At 37.3% G+C, this 15063-nt stretch overlaps 1 protein-coding gene and 1 long non-coding RNA gene across 34 annotated transcripts in view; one reads left to right on the top strand and one right to left on the bottom strand.

The window, feature by feature from the left end:
- Positions 1 to 15063, bottom strand: part of Myo9a (myosin IXA) — a 203022-nt gene that overhangs the window by 29071 nt on the left and 158888 nt on the right. For 19 of the 23 annotated variants that reach the window (XM_087560284.1, XM_087560285.1, XM_087560286.1 and 16 more), the window contains 6 exon segments: positions 11125 to 11348; positions 10583 to 10699; positions 10075 to 10263; positions 9169 to 9216; positions 4509 to 4620; positions 2001 to 2062 (listed from right to left, as the gene is read on the bottom strand). In XM_087560284.1, coding sequence (XP_087416410.1) covers positions 2001 to 2062; positions 4509 to 4620; positions 9169 to 9216; positions 10075 to 10263; positions 10583 to 10699; positions 11125 to 11348 — 752 coding nt within the window. 23 annotated transcript variants of the gene reach the window in all.
- Positions 1 to 15063, top strand: part of LOC102546766 (uncharacterized) — a 150480-nt gene that overhangs the window by 39299 nt on the left and 96118 nt on the right. The window lies entirely within an intron of this gene.

The following is a 15063-nucleotide window of genomic DNA, read 5'->3' as shown; positions in this document are numbered from 1 at the left end:
AAATGCAAATGAAAACAACTCTGAGATTCCACCTCACACCAGTCAGAATGGCTAAGATCAAAAACTCAGGTGACAACAGATACTGGCAAGGATGTGGAGAAAGAGGAGCACTCTTCCACTGTTGGTGGGATTGCAGACTGGTACAACCACTCTGGAAATCAGTCTGAAGGTTCCACAGAAAATTGGACATTGCACTACCTGAGGACCCAGCTATATCACTCCTCAGCATATACCCAAAAGATGCTCCAACATACAACAAAGACACATGCTCCTCTTTGTCCACAGTGGCCTTATTTATAATAGCCAGAAGCTGAAAAGAACCCAGATTCCCTTCAACAGAGGAATGGATACAGAAGATGTGGTACATCTACACAATGGAGTACTACATGAGACTTTATGAAATTCATAGGCAAATGGATGGAACTAGAAAATATCATCCTGAGTGTGGCAAGGTAACCCAATCACAAAAAAACAAAAACAAAACAAAACCAAAACCAAAACCCACACATGGTATGGACTCACTGATAAGTGGATATTAACTTAAAAACTCAGATTACCCAAGATATAATCCACAGACCACATGAAGCTCAAGAAGAAGGATGACCAAAGTGCGGATTCTTCAGTCCTTCTTAGAAGGGGGAACAAAAATATTCATTGGAGGAAATACAGAGACAAAGTTTGGAGCCGAGACTGCCCCACCTGGGGATCCAGCCCATATACATACAGACACCAAACCCAGACAATATTGCTGATGCCAAGAAGTGCATGCTGACAGGAGCCTGATATAGATGTCTCCTGAGAGGCTTTGTCAGAGCATGACAAATACAGAGGTGGACACTCGTAGCCAACCATTGAACTGAGAACAGAGTCCCCATGGATGAAGTTAGAAAAAGGACGAAGGAGCTGAAGGAGTTTGCAACCCCATAAGAATAACAATATCAACCCAACCAGAGCTCCCAGAGCTCCCAGGGACTAAACTATCATCCAAAAAGTATACATGGACTGACCCATAGCTCCATCTGCATATGTAGCAGAGGATGGCTTTTTGGGCACCAATGGGAGGAGAAGCCCTTGTTCCTGCCAAGGGTGAACCCCCCAGTGTAGGGGGAATTTCAAAACGGAGAGGTGGGAAGGGGTAGGTGAATGGGTGGGGGAACCCCCTCCTAGAAGAAGGGGGGGGGGAAGGAGATGAGTTAGGGAATTTATGAATGGGATACTCCGAAAGGGGATAACAGTTGAAATGTAAATAAATAAATAAATAAATAATCCAATAAAAAACATAGCCTGGCATGATGCTCATGCCTTTAATCCTGGCGAGGCAGAGAGGCAGAGAGGCAGAGAGGCAGAGGGGCAGAGGGGCAGAGGGGCAGAGGGGCAGAGGGGCAGAGGGGCAGAGGGGCAGAGGGGCAGAGGGGCAGAGAGGCAGAGGCAGGTGAATTTTGTGAGTTCAAAGCCAATCTGGTCTACATAGTGAGTTCGAAGACAGCCAGTGATACATAATAGAAAGACCCTGTCTCAAAAAACCAAAACCAAGAACAACAAGAAGGTTGTTAGGTTGTTCCCTTGAAGATGCATGTTCAGGAGCGCTTAGACTTGCATACACAAATACAAATAGGTATCAAAAAATACAAGCTCTCTTGGTATATGCTGCTGCTCATGGTTAAATGTTAATAGTCAACAGTAAAGTTAATTCCTCAGAAGAACTTATGAACATTTAAGTCAGTAGAAGCAGGGTTTTTTCAAACTGTAACTTAGCAGCTTACATAAAGTCAAGAGAAAGGTTTCAAAGTTAATTCAGCTATATAAATATATCGCCACACATGTATATTGAATTGTGACATAAAACATACTTCTTAATGTGATTTGAGGTCACAAAATTTGAAAACCACTGTATTATAAAGCTGCTAAAGAAGCCCCAACTATTTTCCACATGACGAAAATAAAGAAAAGAAAAAAAAGACCCGAGATACACTATGTACTAAGTGGCAGTAATGCCTTACCTTCTTAGAACACTTGGCTGTGGTTTTCAGACAGCACTTCTTATGGCAAGCGTACTTACACACTGGAAAACAGGTTAAGCATACAGCAATCTTAGTCTGCAGATCAATGACAAGAACTTACCAAGTTCACAACTCTGGTTTTTGGAGCTGACTCTGCCTTAAGGTAATTAAACACATTTTGTTCTATGCCCGCCTCCGTTAAGAGAAATGATGCTGAAAATGTGCCTAACATTTTCAGTCAGTGTCAATGAACAAGCTTTTTCTCCTCCTCTTTCTAGGGTGTCTGCCTTGCTCATGTCTCCTACCCTCACACTTAACAGGTTATCTACGTATCTTTATAGTTTGATTCACAAATTAGTATGTATGTACTCCCAGGTGCTCTAAAACCTATTAAAGTCCCAGAAATCCCAATTAAAAATTATAACTATGGACAAAAAAGGGATTAATGTCGAGAAATGCTTACTGAAATAAACTGAAGTTGGCAGTGCATTAAAAAAATACAAAAGGGCTTATTTATTATCCCTGAAAGACCAGAATAGAGCTGTTAAAAAAAATGTAAGCAAAGTATTAGTTATAGTAGGGAATGTAAGGTGAAAAAAAGTTCGGAGCAAAAATAATTTTTAGGCTTAGGAGGCAAAAGTAGGCAGATCTTTTGAGGAATTGAGGCCAGCCAGGGCTACATAAAGAAACCCTGTCTCAAAGACAAAACAACAAACAAACCCAACTTCTTAGAGTGCCCAGTAACAAGGCAGCCAGACAGCTGGTGAGAACAAAACATTTGATAAAGGAAAACTGAGAGCAAGGTGACTTCTGTCATTCTGTTCTACCAGTTCTTGCAAACTTACAAAATATTCTTTCTTAAACTTCTAATCTTTTATGTTTTCAAAGCTACACCAAGTAATAAAGGCCATGCTATTATAATGGTGAGATCACCAAGACAGTCATAAAAACAATTCTATAAGAAATCAATCTAAATCTACTTTGGCCATAAAAAAAGCAAATTTTCTAAATCAGTGCTTCTCAACCTGTGGGTCTCAACCCTTTGGAGGGAGGGTGGACACACATCAGATATTCTGTATATCAGATATCTACATTATAATTCCTAACAATAGCGAAATTACAGTTATGAAGTAGCCACTAAAACAATTTTTGTGGTTGGGGGTCACAGCATTAGGAAGGTTGAGAATCACTGCTTAGCCTAAAATCATAGTGTTTGAATTAGGTACATTTCAGACTATTTCCCATTACCAATATTATAATTTTTAAGACCACTGATAAGAAAATGAAAGGAAGCTCTTGCTTCATTCAAATTTAAATCTGAAATCTCCACAGGATTATAATTTAAATGTTTATTCCCCATCTAGAAGCACCGTTTTGGGAAACTGGTGGAATCCTTACACAGTAGAAACTCACTGGTTGAAGTCAGTCACTAGAGGTGTGGGCATTTAAAGGTTACATCTTGTTCCTCATGTGGGACAGAATCTCTGCTTTTTGGTTTGCTTCTACCACTGGACATGAAGAACTAAAACCTCTGAAGCCATGAGCCAAAACAAATGTTTCTTTCTTTAAGTCACTTCTATCAGGCACTGTGGTCACACTAGCACAAAATTAATACAGAAAACTGGTATCAGAGAAGTGGGGTTGTTGTCTGGACTAAACTTGACAAAGTCATTTTAAGTCTTTGAAACTGAACTGGGAGAGGGCTACGTAAAAGTATGGAACTTCAGCGTAGAAAAGCCCTAGTCCTAGAGACCTTGATGGGACATTGTGGAGGGAGGCTAGAAAACCAGACTGCTAATAAGAATGGAGACAGTGGAGGACCAGGCTCATATGCTCCACATGCAAACAGTGACCCTATAGAGAACTGGACTAGAGGTCATTTATATTTTCTGGCAAAAAAAAATTATCTACTTTGAACTAGTAGGTTCTGAAAATGAGTGAGGCCTAATTAAGGGGCTAAGTAATGTAGTGGAAGAAATTTCAAGAGAACATAGCATTCAGGTTGTATGTGGTTATTGCTGGATACATTTAACACATTTTATAATGACAACTTGAAAATGAAATTAAATACATATTCGGTTTGGTCAGGCAAGGGACACATAGGTATGGACAAAAAGACCTTGGTTGCTATAGATTTTTAGCATCATTAAAAAGATGGTAAATTTGTACTAAAACCATAGGAAGGGATCCTTGAAGACATTTCAGGCAGTCATGACAACCTGCCCAGAGTGAGTTCCAAGGTGGCAGAAAACTGCAATTCATTCGAAAGACTACATTAAAACAAGGGTATACATCAGAGTGTTAAACTAACAAAGGGCCAACTAGCTAAGTGTTTTCCAAAATTCAGCTGCTCAAGCACTAAGAAGTACTACAATTATAGTTCAAGAGAGCTTAACTCTTATCCTAAGTGGGTATAGAACCTGACATGTACATGGTACTAGCTTTGCAGACAAGTGAACACAAGAGAGGACGATGAAAACTTTTCCCTTGAAGATGTCTGATACTCACATTTGCAAACAGAGGCTCTGTCCATTATCCATATCAAGGAAGAACAGTATTCACAGTAGGTAGGGATGCTGTACTGGGTGGCCTTAAACATGTGGCCATTGTGCTCTTCCACCTGAATGAAGAAATTTCACTGTTTATACTACAGCCAATGAAGTACATGCTTCCCTAACATGGTTAGTAAATAGGAAATCCTCCAAACTCTGGCTAAGACTTCCCTGAGCATCTATTCCAGGTAGAGAATTATGATCCCCCTAGAAATAATGACAATAAAATATAATCTGTCTTAAATTTAACAATATAGATATTATCAGTATCAAAAACAATGCAACTCAATAAGCATGTGATGTCTATCTATGACTCAACTGCAAGGTCAATTGAAAGCACAAGTTCTAAAATGTTTGCTTTTCACTTCCAGGATAGGGAAAGGACACAACCATGACTCCAAAAGGCTTCTGTTTTCATGAGTTATAACCTATTGTTATTTAGAAATTAAAGCTGAAAAATAAGTACATTAGGTATTAACATAAATAATAATTTTTGTTTTTTCCTTCTCTTAGTTAACTTTTTTACTTACCATAAGAAAGAAAATGGTTTCATTGTGACGTTATGAATACATAGATATCTTTGTGTATTTGTTTGAGACAGGCCTCACTACGTAGCCCTGGTTGGTCTGGAAACTTGTGTAGATGAGGCTGGCCTTGAACTCTGACATGCATTTTTCTGTGTCTCCCAAGTGCTGGGATTAAAGGCCACCCCCATGCCTGGTGTATGTATCCTTGTTTTTGTTTACACTCTTACTCTTCTTCTTGCTGCATTCCTCCTACTCAACTAGTTCCCTGTCTTGCTTTCATGACACATACATAACCTTCTCTTGTGCCTTCAAACTTTGAACTTCATTCTCACAGTTCACTTTCTACTTTCATGTTGTAATCTATATTTACACATATAAAAAATTTAAGTCTGTAGGCTACATGAAATAAAACCTGTGACATCAGACTCAGACCCACTTATTTCACTTAGTAAGGTAGTTCCATCCATCTGACTTCAAATGTCACAATTTCATTCTTTGCAGTTGTATAAATTTCATGATATATATATGTAACATTTTCTTTATGGTTAGTCTGTCTGTTGAACATGTAACTTCATATCTTAAAATTGTGAATCATTACAATCATGCCTGGGCAAATATCTCTGTGGTATGCCAGATTAAATCTTCTGATTATATACCCAAAAGAGGCACAGTCAGCTTATTTATATGTGTAGTGGTTTGAAAACGTATGGCCCCCACAGACTCATGTGTTTGAATGCTTGACCCATAACAAATGGCACTTATTAGGAGGTGTGGCCCTGTTGGAGAAAGTGTGTCACTCTGGAGGCAGGCTTTGACATTTCCTATGCTCAAGCTATGCCCAGTGTGGCATATTCTCTTCCTGCTGCCTGTGGATCAAGACATAGAGCTCTTAGCTCCTTCTCCATCACCAGGTCTGCATGCACAACTGTTTTCTGCCATGAAGATAATGGACTAAACCTCTGAAACTATAAGCCAGCCCCAATTAAGAGTTGCCATGGTCATGATATCTATTTATAGCAATAAAACCCAACTAAGACATAGCTCCTTTTGAGGAGCTACCATACTGATTTCCATCACAGCTACTTACATATTCACCAGTAGTGTACAAGGGGTCCTCAGTTAATGACAGCCACTCTGAATGGGTTGAAGTAAAATCTCAAAGTAATTTTAATCTGTATTTCCCTGATGACTAAGGGTGTTGAAATATTTTTCATGTGTTAATCTTTTTACTTCTTTCCTTTTGTTGTTGTTGTTGAGAAATTTCAGTTGACAATTTGAGAATATCTTTTTTGGTTTTTAAATTTTGAAATAATCTACTGAGACTATCAGATGTATAGCTGGCAGGTCCCCCTTTGTCTTCATTTATGAAGTTTTCTTTTGTGTGGTATAGTTTTTTAATTTTGTGCAACTCCATTTTTAAATTCTTGGGATTATTTCTTATGCTATGAGTCACTGTTAGAATATCCTTCCCTAGGTTTGTAATCTTGTAGTGTTTTACCTATGATTTCTTATAGCTGCTTTATACTTTCAGGTTTTATATTAAGGCCTTTGATCCATTTTGAATTGATCTCTGTACAAGGCGACAGACATTACTATTGCGATTCTATTGACGAACACCCTGTTTCCGTGACTGGGTAGCATAGTTCGGGCACAGGCGTTGCACGGCCCCCAGCACTGCTCCCTCTTCTTAGGACCGCTCTGGCTTCCCAGCTATTTTGTGTTTCTATTCAAATTTTAGTCTTTTTTTTTCCTATTTCTAAAAAAGAAGTCAGCAAAATTTTGTACCAAACTGCATTTAATATGTAGGTGATTTTGATAATACAGTCTTATTTTCACAATATTAACTCTATCAATCCATAAGTATTGGAGTTTTTTTTCCATGTTCGAGTATCTTCCTCCTTAGTAAGGTCTTTGTTATTTTTTTGTTTGCTGCAGTTTTTTTTTTTAAACTAATATGAGTAAGTTCATTACTGGTAATAACTATTTTAAGTTAATCCTTCTTTTGTCATATGCATTAAGTGTTTACCACATATAGCAGGGGTTTTCTTGTTTGTTTTTTGGTAGAGGTTTTAGGGTTTTTTGAGTATAGGATCATGTCAGAATAATCTGACTTTTGATTTTAATTTGTATTCTTTTTATTTTTATCTTCCTGCTGTAACTGAGACTTTGAATACTGCATGGAATAAGAGTAGAGAATAGGCATGATTGTTTTGTTCTTGGTTTTAGAGGAAATGCTTTCAGGGTTTTCCCTATTTAATATAATGTTGGTGCTCAGTTTATCATATATTCCATTTATTATGTTGAGGTATCTTCTGTTTCCAGTTTCTTTACAGCTTTTATCATGAAGGGTTGTTGAACTCTGGCAAAGACCATTTCTGTATCTACTGCTATAATCTAATCTAGGTCCTTAAATATGTTTATGAATTTTATTACATTTATTGGTTTGTATATGTCAAACTATCCTTGTATCCGTTCATGGTGCATGGTCTTCTTACTAAGTTCTTCAATTCAAGTGTTTTATTGAGAATTTTTGTGTCTATGTTCAAGAACACCTACAGACCTATACTTTCACTTTTGTCGTGTTTTTCTGTGGTTTTAGTGTCAGGATAATACTAGTTCCAAAGGTTTAATAAAATTGAGCAGTGTGTCCCTCTGCTCTTCAATTTTACTTTATAGAAAGACGGTTTCTTAAACTAGATACAGAGCAGTAGCTTACAAATGTGTATTTCCTGATTGCTATTCTGACTGGTGTAATAGGGAATACCTGAGTAGTTATAGTTTACATTTTCCTGATGACAAAGGATGTTGATGTTTTTAAAAATATTTTTTTCTCATTTGAATTTCTTCTTCTGAGAATTCAATGTCCAGAATATTTTTTGACTGGGATATTTGTTTTCTTGCAACACAAAAAAAATTCAATTTCAAAAGATTCTGTTGACTGTTGATCTTTTCTCTATGCGAAGTCCTTACACATGCCCACATCTTGAAGTGTTACCTCAACTTTGTTCTTTAGACATTTCAGGCCTAATGCTAAGGTCTTTGATTTATCTGGAGTTGATTTTTATGCAGAGATAAGAGTATAGTTTCATTCTTTACATGTAGAACACTAGCTTTTTTTTTTCTTTTTTCTTTTTTTCGGAGCTGGGGACCGAACCCAGGGCCTTGCACTTGCTAGGCAAGTGCTCTACCACTGAGCTAAATCCCCAACCCTAGAACACTAGCTTTCTTAGTACCATTCTAATATAATAAGGTTTTAACTCAATAAGGACAACTAACTTAAAAATAATTAAATGCTGACTATCCCATCAATGAAGTACAAATGACTAGCAGATACATGAGAAAATGTTAAATATCATTAGACATGAGGTAAATACAAATTAAAATCACAATAGGGTTACATAACCAATAGAATGTCTGAAAGAAAAGATGCACAGTAACATAGAGTGGTAGAAGTGTTGAGATTAGAACTCTCTCAACATTGTAGGTAGCATTTCTTACTTAGAAAACACATTAGCAGATTCAGAAGTTTTAGCTAAAGTTAAAATCATACCTTGAAGATTATTATACAGAAGAGAAATTATAGCATACATCCATAAACCTACCCCAAATCCTATCAAACAGTAAATAAAATGTGACGGAAAAAGTTAGGGCTATATAATTCAGTGATTCTATTACCTAGCATCACCAAGGTACTCAGCATAATCCCCCCACAAAGTGATATGTTTACATTGTAACTCTACTGATTACTCAATGTAGCTGACTACTGATACATTATGGATGAATCTCAAGAATATCGTGCTAAGAAACCATAGCAAAAACAAAGAACTGTACAATTCCACTTTCATGAGATATTCACAAAAAGCTAAACTATAGAGTTATTTACACCATTTTGAGAAATTCCATGTTAGAAAACCACTACTTGAAGTATGTGTTCATGAAATGTCAGGTCCATCATCATTCTAACTTTTTAAAAGGCAGGTGAATATGCCCTATGGATCTGGTAACCTTACTACTAAACCTATCCATAGGAATAAAAGATCTGCTTCAAGCCACTGAGCTGGAAAGTATTATACCAATGGTGTAACTTACCAAATCAGTTTCCTTTTTCCTCCTTTTCTTTCTTTCTGTTTTAAGCACCTGGCAGGAAGTGAGGAGAAAAATAAATTAAGATTACAAAGACTAACATACTCTCTTCTTTGAAAATGTTTAAACAGTTTCAAGAGATAATAAAACTTTCTATATTCTTCAAGAGGAACTGTGCAGAGCTGAGGTAAATTTTTAAAAAATATTTTAAGTTTGGTAAAATGAAGTGTTAACAAAGTCAGAAGAATGGATGAACTTTTTAGAGATGGATTTCTTTTTAAATGTCAGTTCTAAAATGGAACACAAATTAGACATTTTAATCATTATTCAAATGGTCAACCATAAAGGTTTGCTATATACTACAGACATAAAGGGGGACTATGTGGAGCATGGGAAAACTCTGAAGACAGATGACACAGAACAGACCAGCTTAAACCTGCCCTTTAAAAACCATCAATTTAGAAGCAGCAGTATAAATCTAGTAAGAATCATCTGCATAAAACACAAGCCTAGGGCTGGAGAGATGGCTCAGTGGTTAAGAGCCCTGACTGCTCTTCCAGAGGTCCTGAGTACAAATCCCAGCAACCACATGGTGGCTCACAACCATCTGAAAGTATAATATTGAGGGCACACTATTATGTTTTAATGGTGAAGGACATGTTCAATGAAGCAAATTCAGAGAAAATACATGGCAAAATTATTAGAAGAGTTGAGAGGATCTAAAGTAATGATAAATTGGCATGGTCTCTGTGCTATTTTGCTGAAATACATTGTTACTCTCAGTCACAGTCTAGGATGGTATTAAACAATGACCTTCCTACTAATACTAATTTTTAAAAAATGTTTCCTAAACAGATTCCTTACAAAGAACTCATAATTTATTTAATACTTCTAGAAAACTAACTCATTTACCTTTGGGGCTGTGCTATCCAAAGTCTTGAATTCATTCATGTATTCATCTAAAAACACCTTAAAAGTGTTAACCCAAACTCTCACTGGAGATTCATTCCAATCACGTTGCTCAAACCTCATGGTCTTTTCCAGGATCTGTTCAAATAGCGCATACAGATCTTTATAGCGTATGCTTTTCCCATCATCCATCTAATGAGAAGAAAAAAATTGTTAAGTTTTATGGAAACATTCTTTAAAGACCAAGTCAACTTGTAATGGGGAACATAGATTACAATTTTAACATAGCTTATAATGAGCCAACTCAAGGCATTATCTAGCATTTGTAAAATCCCATCATAATATAAAGTATAGGCAGGATAAATCTATTAAGGTTCAGTAGAAGCCCTAACAGTTGAAGTAATATAGTAATATAGTAATTAAGTCCTAAGAACTGTTCCCTTGAGCCTGGCTTTACAGATTATTAAAGTTACCATGTTGCACCATATCTCCTAACATGGACTAAGCTTACCGCCAGTGCAGACGAGTAAGAGCTGAAGATATTTTGCCGAAATTCTTTGAGGGCTTTTTTAAATACAACATCCACTAATGTATCCTTCTTGCTGTCTTCATTATCTAGGTCATTCATCTAAAGACCGGCCACAGAAAAGGTTGTTATACTCAATTATTCATCAAAAAGATACAAATGCAGTGGCTGAAATGTCTCTTAAGCAATGAATATTCTAAAAGTACAAGCCATTGAACATTATAGGACTAAGAAAAAGTGCACGTCATCACACCTAAGTGCTCTTCGAAAAGTCTGACTCTACAGTTCTGGCGACACAACAGCTACAATTGTGCAATAATCCTCACTTTCATATGTGACACTTATGAAATCATAGAGGAAGCTAAAACTTCAAATCCTGTCTTATGTTGAGTGTCCTACTAGCTGGGCTTTTGATAACAAATCCACTGATTGAATTACTAAAGAGGTTTTATTATTATAACAGCATATCTTACAATAAGTAGTCTTTAGTCAAAGACTCAGAGGCTAATTCAGCAAGCAAAGTGTACCTTTTTCAGAAGAAACTCATCCATACTTTTTAAATCGTTGGCACTTGCTATGATTTGGACAGAGTCATTTTGCCAGTGCATAGAGTCCAAGGCCACACTGCTGATTTTCACACCTCTCTTGCGTTTTGCCTTTGGCGATGGTTCCTTATTCTCTTTGAACTCTTTTCGACAACTCCCGGGCAGTTCTGGACTCAAAGGAGGTGTTGGGTGGTACTGAGTTAACTCTACAATTCAAAGTAGGGTAAGTGATAAGTAAAAATATATACACAGTAAAAAAAAATTATTGAAAATCTCGGTCAGTCCCAAAGACGAACAAGAAGAATAAGCAACAAGCTAGCAATAATAACTGTTCACCCAGTTGTAACTTTGTTATACTTGCTTGAAGGCGTGTTCAGTTATATCTAATTTAACAACTAACAAGGAAAGTGTGATCATTACAATTTTAACTGTAGTCTACAGCCATGAACACATCAGCACTACTGTCTGTTGAGAGTTAATAACTTGTTAGGAAGTCAGGCAGTTCACTTGACTTGCTCATGGTCTAATGTTTTATTTACGGTTTTCTTATACATACTCCTTATAACTGGCTAAATTCTCATAGGATTCGTGGAGTAAACAGATAGTATATATTACAGAGAAAAGTACCATGTTTTGTATTTGTTCACACTAAAGAGTAAAATTCTATGCAAACCATTACAATATAGAAAAAAAACTAGATTAGACTTGCAAAGCCCTATCTGAAGCCTGAGGCGAATACTGATAGGAACTGACTTCATTTTAACTTATTAACTAATTACTTCATTTTACAAAGTCATTATCCTTTGAAATAACAGTATTCAATAATCTCAGTTTAGCACTAAAAACAAAGGCTACCTTATTAAGTTTTTATTCAAACAAATAAAAAGCTATAATCCTAATTTTTATGAAGGTCCTTATATGACATCTGCTTAAAATGTGTATTTTCAAGTAATAAACCTTATCACTCTTTTTTTGGAAATTATATTAGAATATAATTACTGAAAATGATAAATTTAGAATGATCACTGTCAATTAAATAAGATATTAAGAAAATGAACATTTGTGTGATACAATGAAGAAAGTTAAGTTTTTCTAATCTCAGTTAGTTTAGATAACCACAGAATAATTATTACTTTTATCTGTATCAGTTGGTCAGTTGACAAGAACAAAGCCACAAGATTCAAAATGAGGGGTTAATTTCAACTCTACCATTCTTTCAAGTGCTAGTTGCCACTCGAGTACTTTCAAACGTGTTACATCTTAAAAGTCAAAAAATGGCTACCAAAAAAATGCAAGGCGATAATGTGCAGTACGTGTGACAGTTGATACTGTTAACTTGACAGGATCTGAAATCACTTTGGAGACAATCTCTGGGCGTGACTGGGATGGATGATTGAGAGTAAGTTGAGTAGGAAGACCACAGTTAGATTAAACATAGGGACTTACCATTCCATGGGCTAGGGTCCCAGACTGCATTAAAGGGGAACTGGGCAGGTAATGTATATTACAGAGAAAAGTACCACATTTTTTGTTCACACTAGAGAATAAAATTCTAGGAAGAGCATTATGCTTCAAAAATAGATTAGACTTGCAAATTCTGAAACCATAAGCCAAAATAAACTCTTCCTAGAATTTTAACATTGCATTGATCAAGTATTTTGCCAAAGCAATGAGGAAGATAACTAACAAACCCACTGATTGTTTTGATTTAACAAAGTAAAAACCTGCTGTGTATTACAATGGCTAACAATGGGGATCTGAACCAAGCATGGTAGCTTATACATATAATCTCAGCACCCATGAAGCTGGGCAGGATTGTCTCAAATTCAAGAGTAGGCCCTGGTGGTGAAAGCTCAATTGATTGGGTAAACCAGTCCTGAGGATGTGAGATAGGAGAGTTGCCCCAGCACCTCACAAACTGCAGCACTTGGGAGAGTGAGCCACACATTTTGACTGGGTGGCAAAGTGGAGCTGATCTGGAGATGTGGGTGTGGCTGAGCAAGCCCTGGGAACATGAGAACAGGAGGACTGACCCTACCTCCTGATGATCACAGCATTGGGTGGCCTAGCAAGAGCAGTGCTGGAGAGCTCATCATGGTGAGAGATAAGGGAGAGCCACACTAGCTCAGCTACCACCCAGGCCCAGATCAGGACTCTCGAATTGGCCCATCCTAAAATCTTATCATCAGCAAATGGATGGGATGTGTAAAAGGGTCAGTGCTACCGATCTAAAGTTACAGAATCTCCATGATACACAGCAACAACAGGGTAACCAGGAGGAGTCTTGGTGATGATCAAACATTGATGGTGTCACATTAGCCAGAGATCATGAACCAAACCAATAACTCACTGCAATAAACACCTGCAAGTCAAAATGTGTGAACAAAGGAATATACTGTAGGACACACTGTGACACACTATACCGTACATGAGATATTGTCCATACTTTGTTTTGTTCATTTGTTTACCTGTATTTATTGGCAGGTGTGTGTGTGTCCTAACCACAGTGTCCTTTGCCTTACAGAAGCTTTGCAGTTTTATGAGATCCCATTTGTCGATTCTTGACCTTAGAGCATAAGCCACTGGTATTTTGTTCAGGAAATTTTCTCCAGTGCCCATGTGTTCGAGATGCTTCCCCACTTTTTCTTCTATTAGTTTGAATGTATCTGGTTTGATGTGGAGGTCCTTGATCCACTTGGACTTAAGCTTTGTACAGGGTGATAAGCATGGATTGAGCAGATTCTTTTTGGGTATACGCACGGAAGAGGTATAGCTGGGTCCTCAGGTAGTGCAATGTCCAATTTTCTGAGGAACCTCCAGGCTGATTTCCAGAGTGGTTGTACCAGTTTGCAATCACACCAACAATGGAGGGGTGTTCCTCTTTCTCCACATTCTTGCCAGCATCTGTTGTCACCTGACTTTTTGATCTTAGCCATTCTGACTTACCAGTGGAATCTCAGGGTTGTTTTGATTTGTATTTTCCTGATGATTAAGGATGTTGAGCATTTCTTTAGGTACTTCTTAGCAATTCAATATTCCTCAGCTGAGAATTCTTTGTTTAGCTCTGTACCCCATTTTTTAATAGGGTTATTTGGCCGTCTGGAGTTCTTTGTAAATTTTGGATATTAGCCCTCTATCAGATGTAGTATTGGTAAAGACCTTTTCCCAATCTGTTGGCTGCCGTTCTGTCCTAATGACAATGTCCTTTGCTTACAGAAGCTTTCCAGTTTTATGAGGTCCTATTTGTCGATTCTTTTTTTTTTTTTTTTTTTTTTTTTTTTGGTTCTTTTTTTCGGAGCTGGGGACCGAACCCAGGGCCTTGCGCTTCCTAGGTAAGTGCTCTACCACTGAGCTAAATCCCCAGCCCCCTATTTGTCGATTCTTGATCTTCAGCATAACCCATTGGTGTCTTGTTCAGGAAATTTTCCCCAGTGCCCATGTGATTGAGACTCTTTCCCACTTTTTCTTCTATTTGAGTGTGTCTGGTTTGATGGGGAGGTCCTTGATCCACTTGGACGTAAGCTTTGTACATGGTGATAAGAATGGGTCAATTTGCATTCTTCTACATGCTGACCTCCAGTTGAACCAGCACCATTTGTTGAAAATGCCACCTATTTTCCATTTGATGGTTTTAGCTCTTTTGTCAAAAATCAAGTGATCATAAGTGTGTGGGTTCATTTCTGGGTCTTCAATTCTATTCCAAGGATATACCTGCCTGTCTTTGTACCAATACCATGCAGTTTTTATCCCTATTGCTCTGTAATACTGCTTGAGGTCAGGGATGGTAATTCCCCCAGAAGTTCTTTTGTTGTTCAGTATAGTTTTCGATATGTTAGGTTTTTTTGTTATTCCAAATGAATTTGTAAATTGCTCTGTCTAACACTATGAAGAATTGAGTTGGAATTTTGATGGGGATTGCAT

The sequence above is a fragment of the Rattus norvegicus genome, chromosome 8, assembly GCF_021556685.1.
Source record: "Rattus norvegicus strain SHRSP/BbbUtx chromosome 8, alternate assembly SHRSP_T2T, whole genome shotgun sequence".
In the NCBI taxonomy this organism is placed as follows: domain Eukaryota; kingdom Metazoa; phylum Chordata; class Mammalia; order Rodentia; family Muridae; genus Rattus; species Rattus norvegicus.
This window is presented reverse-complemented; position numbering and strand designations above follow the sequence as displayed.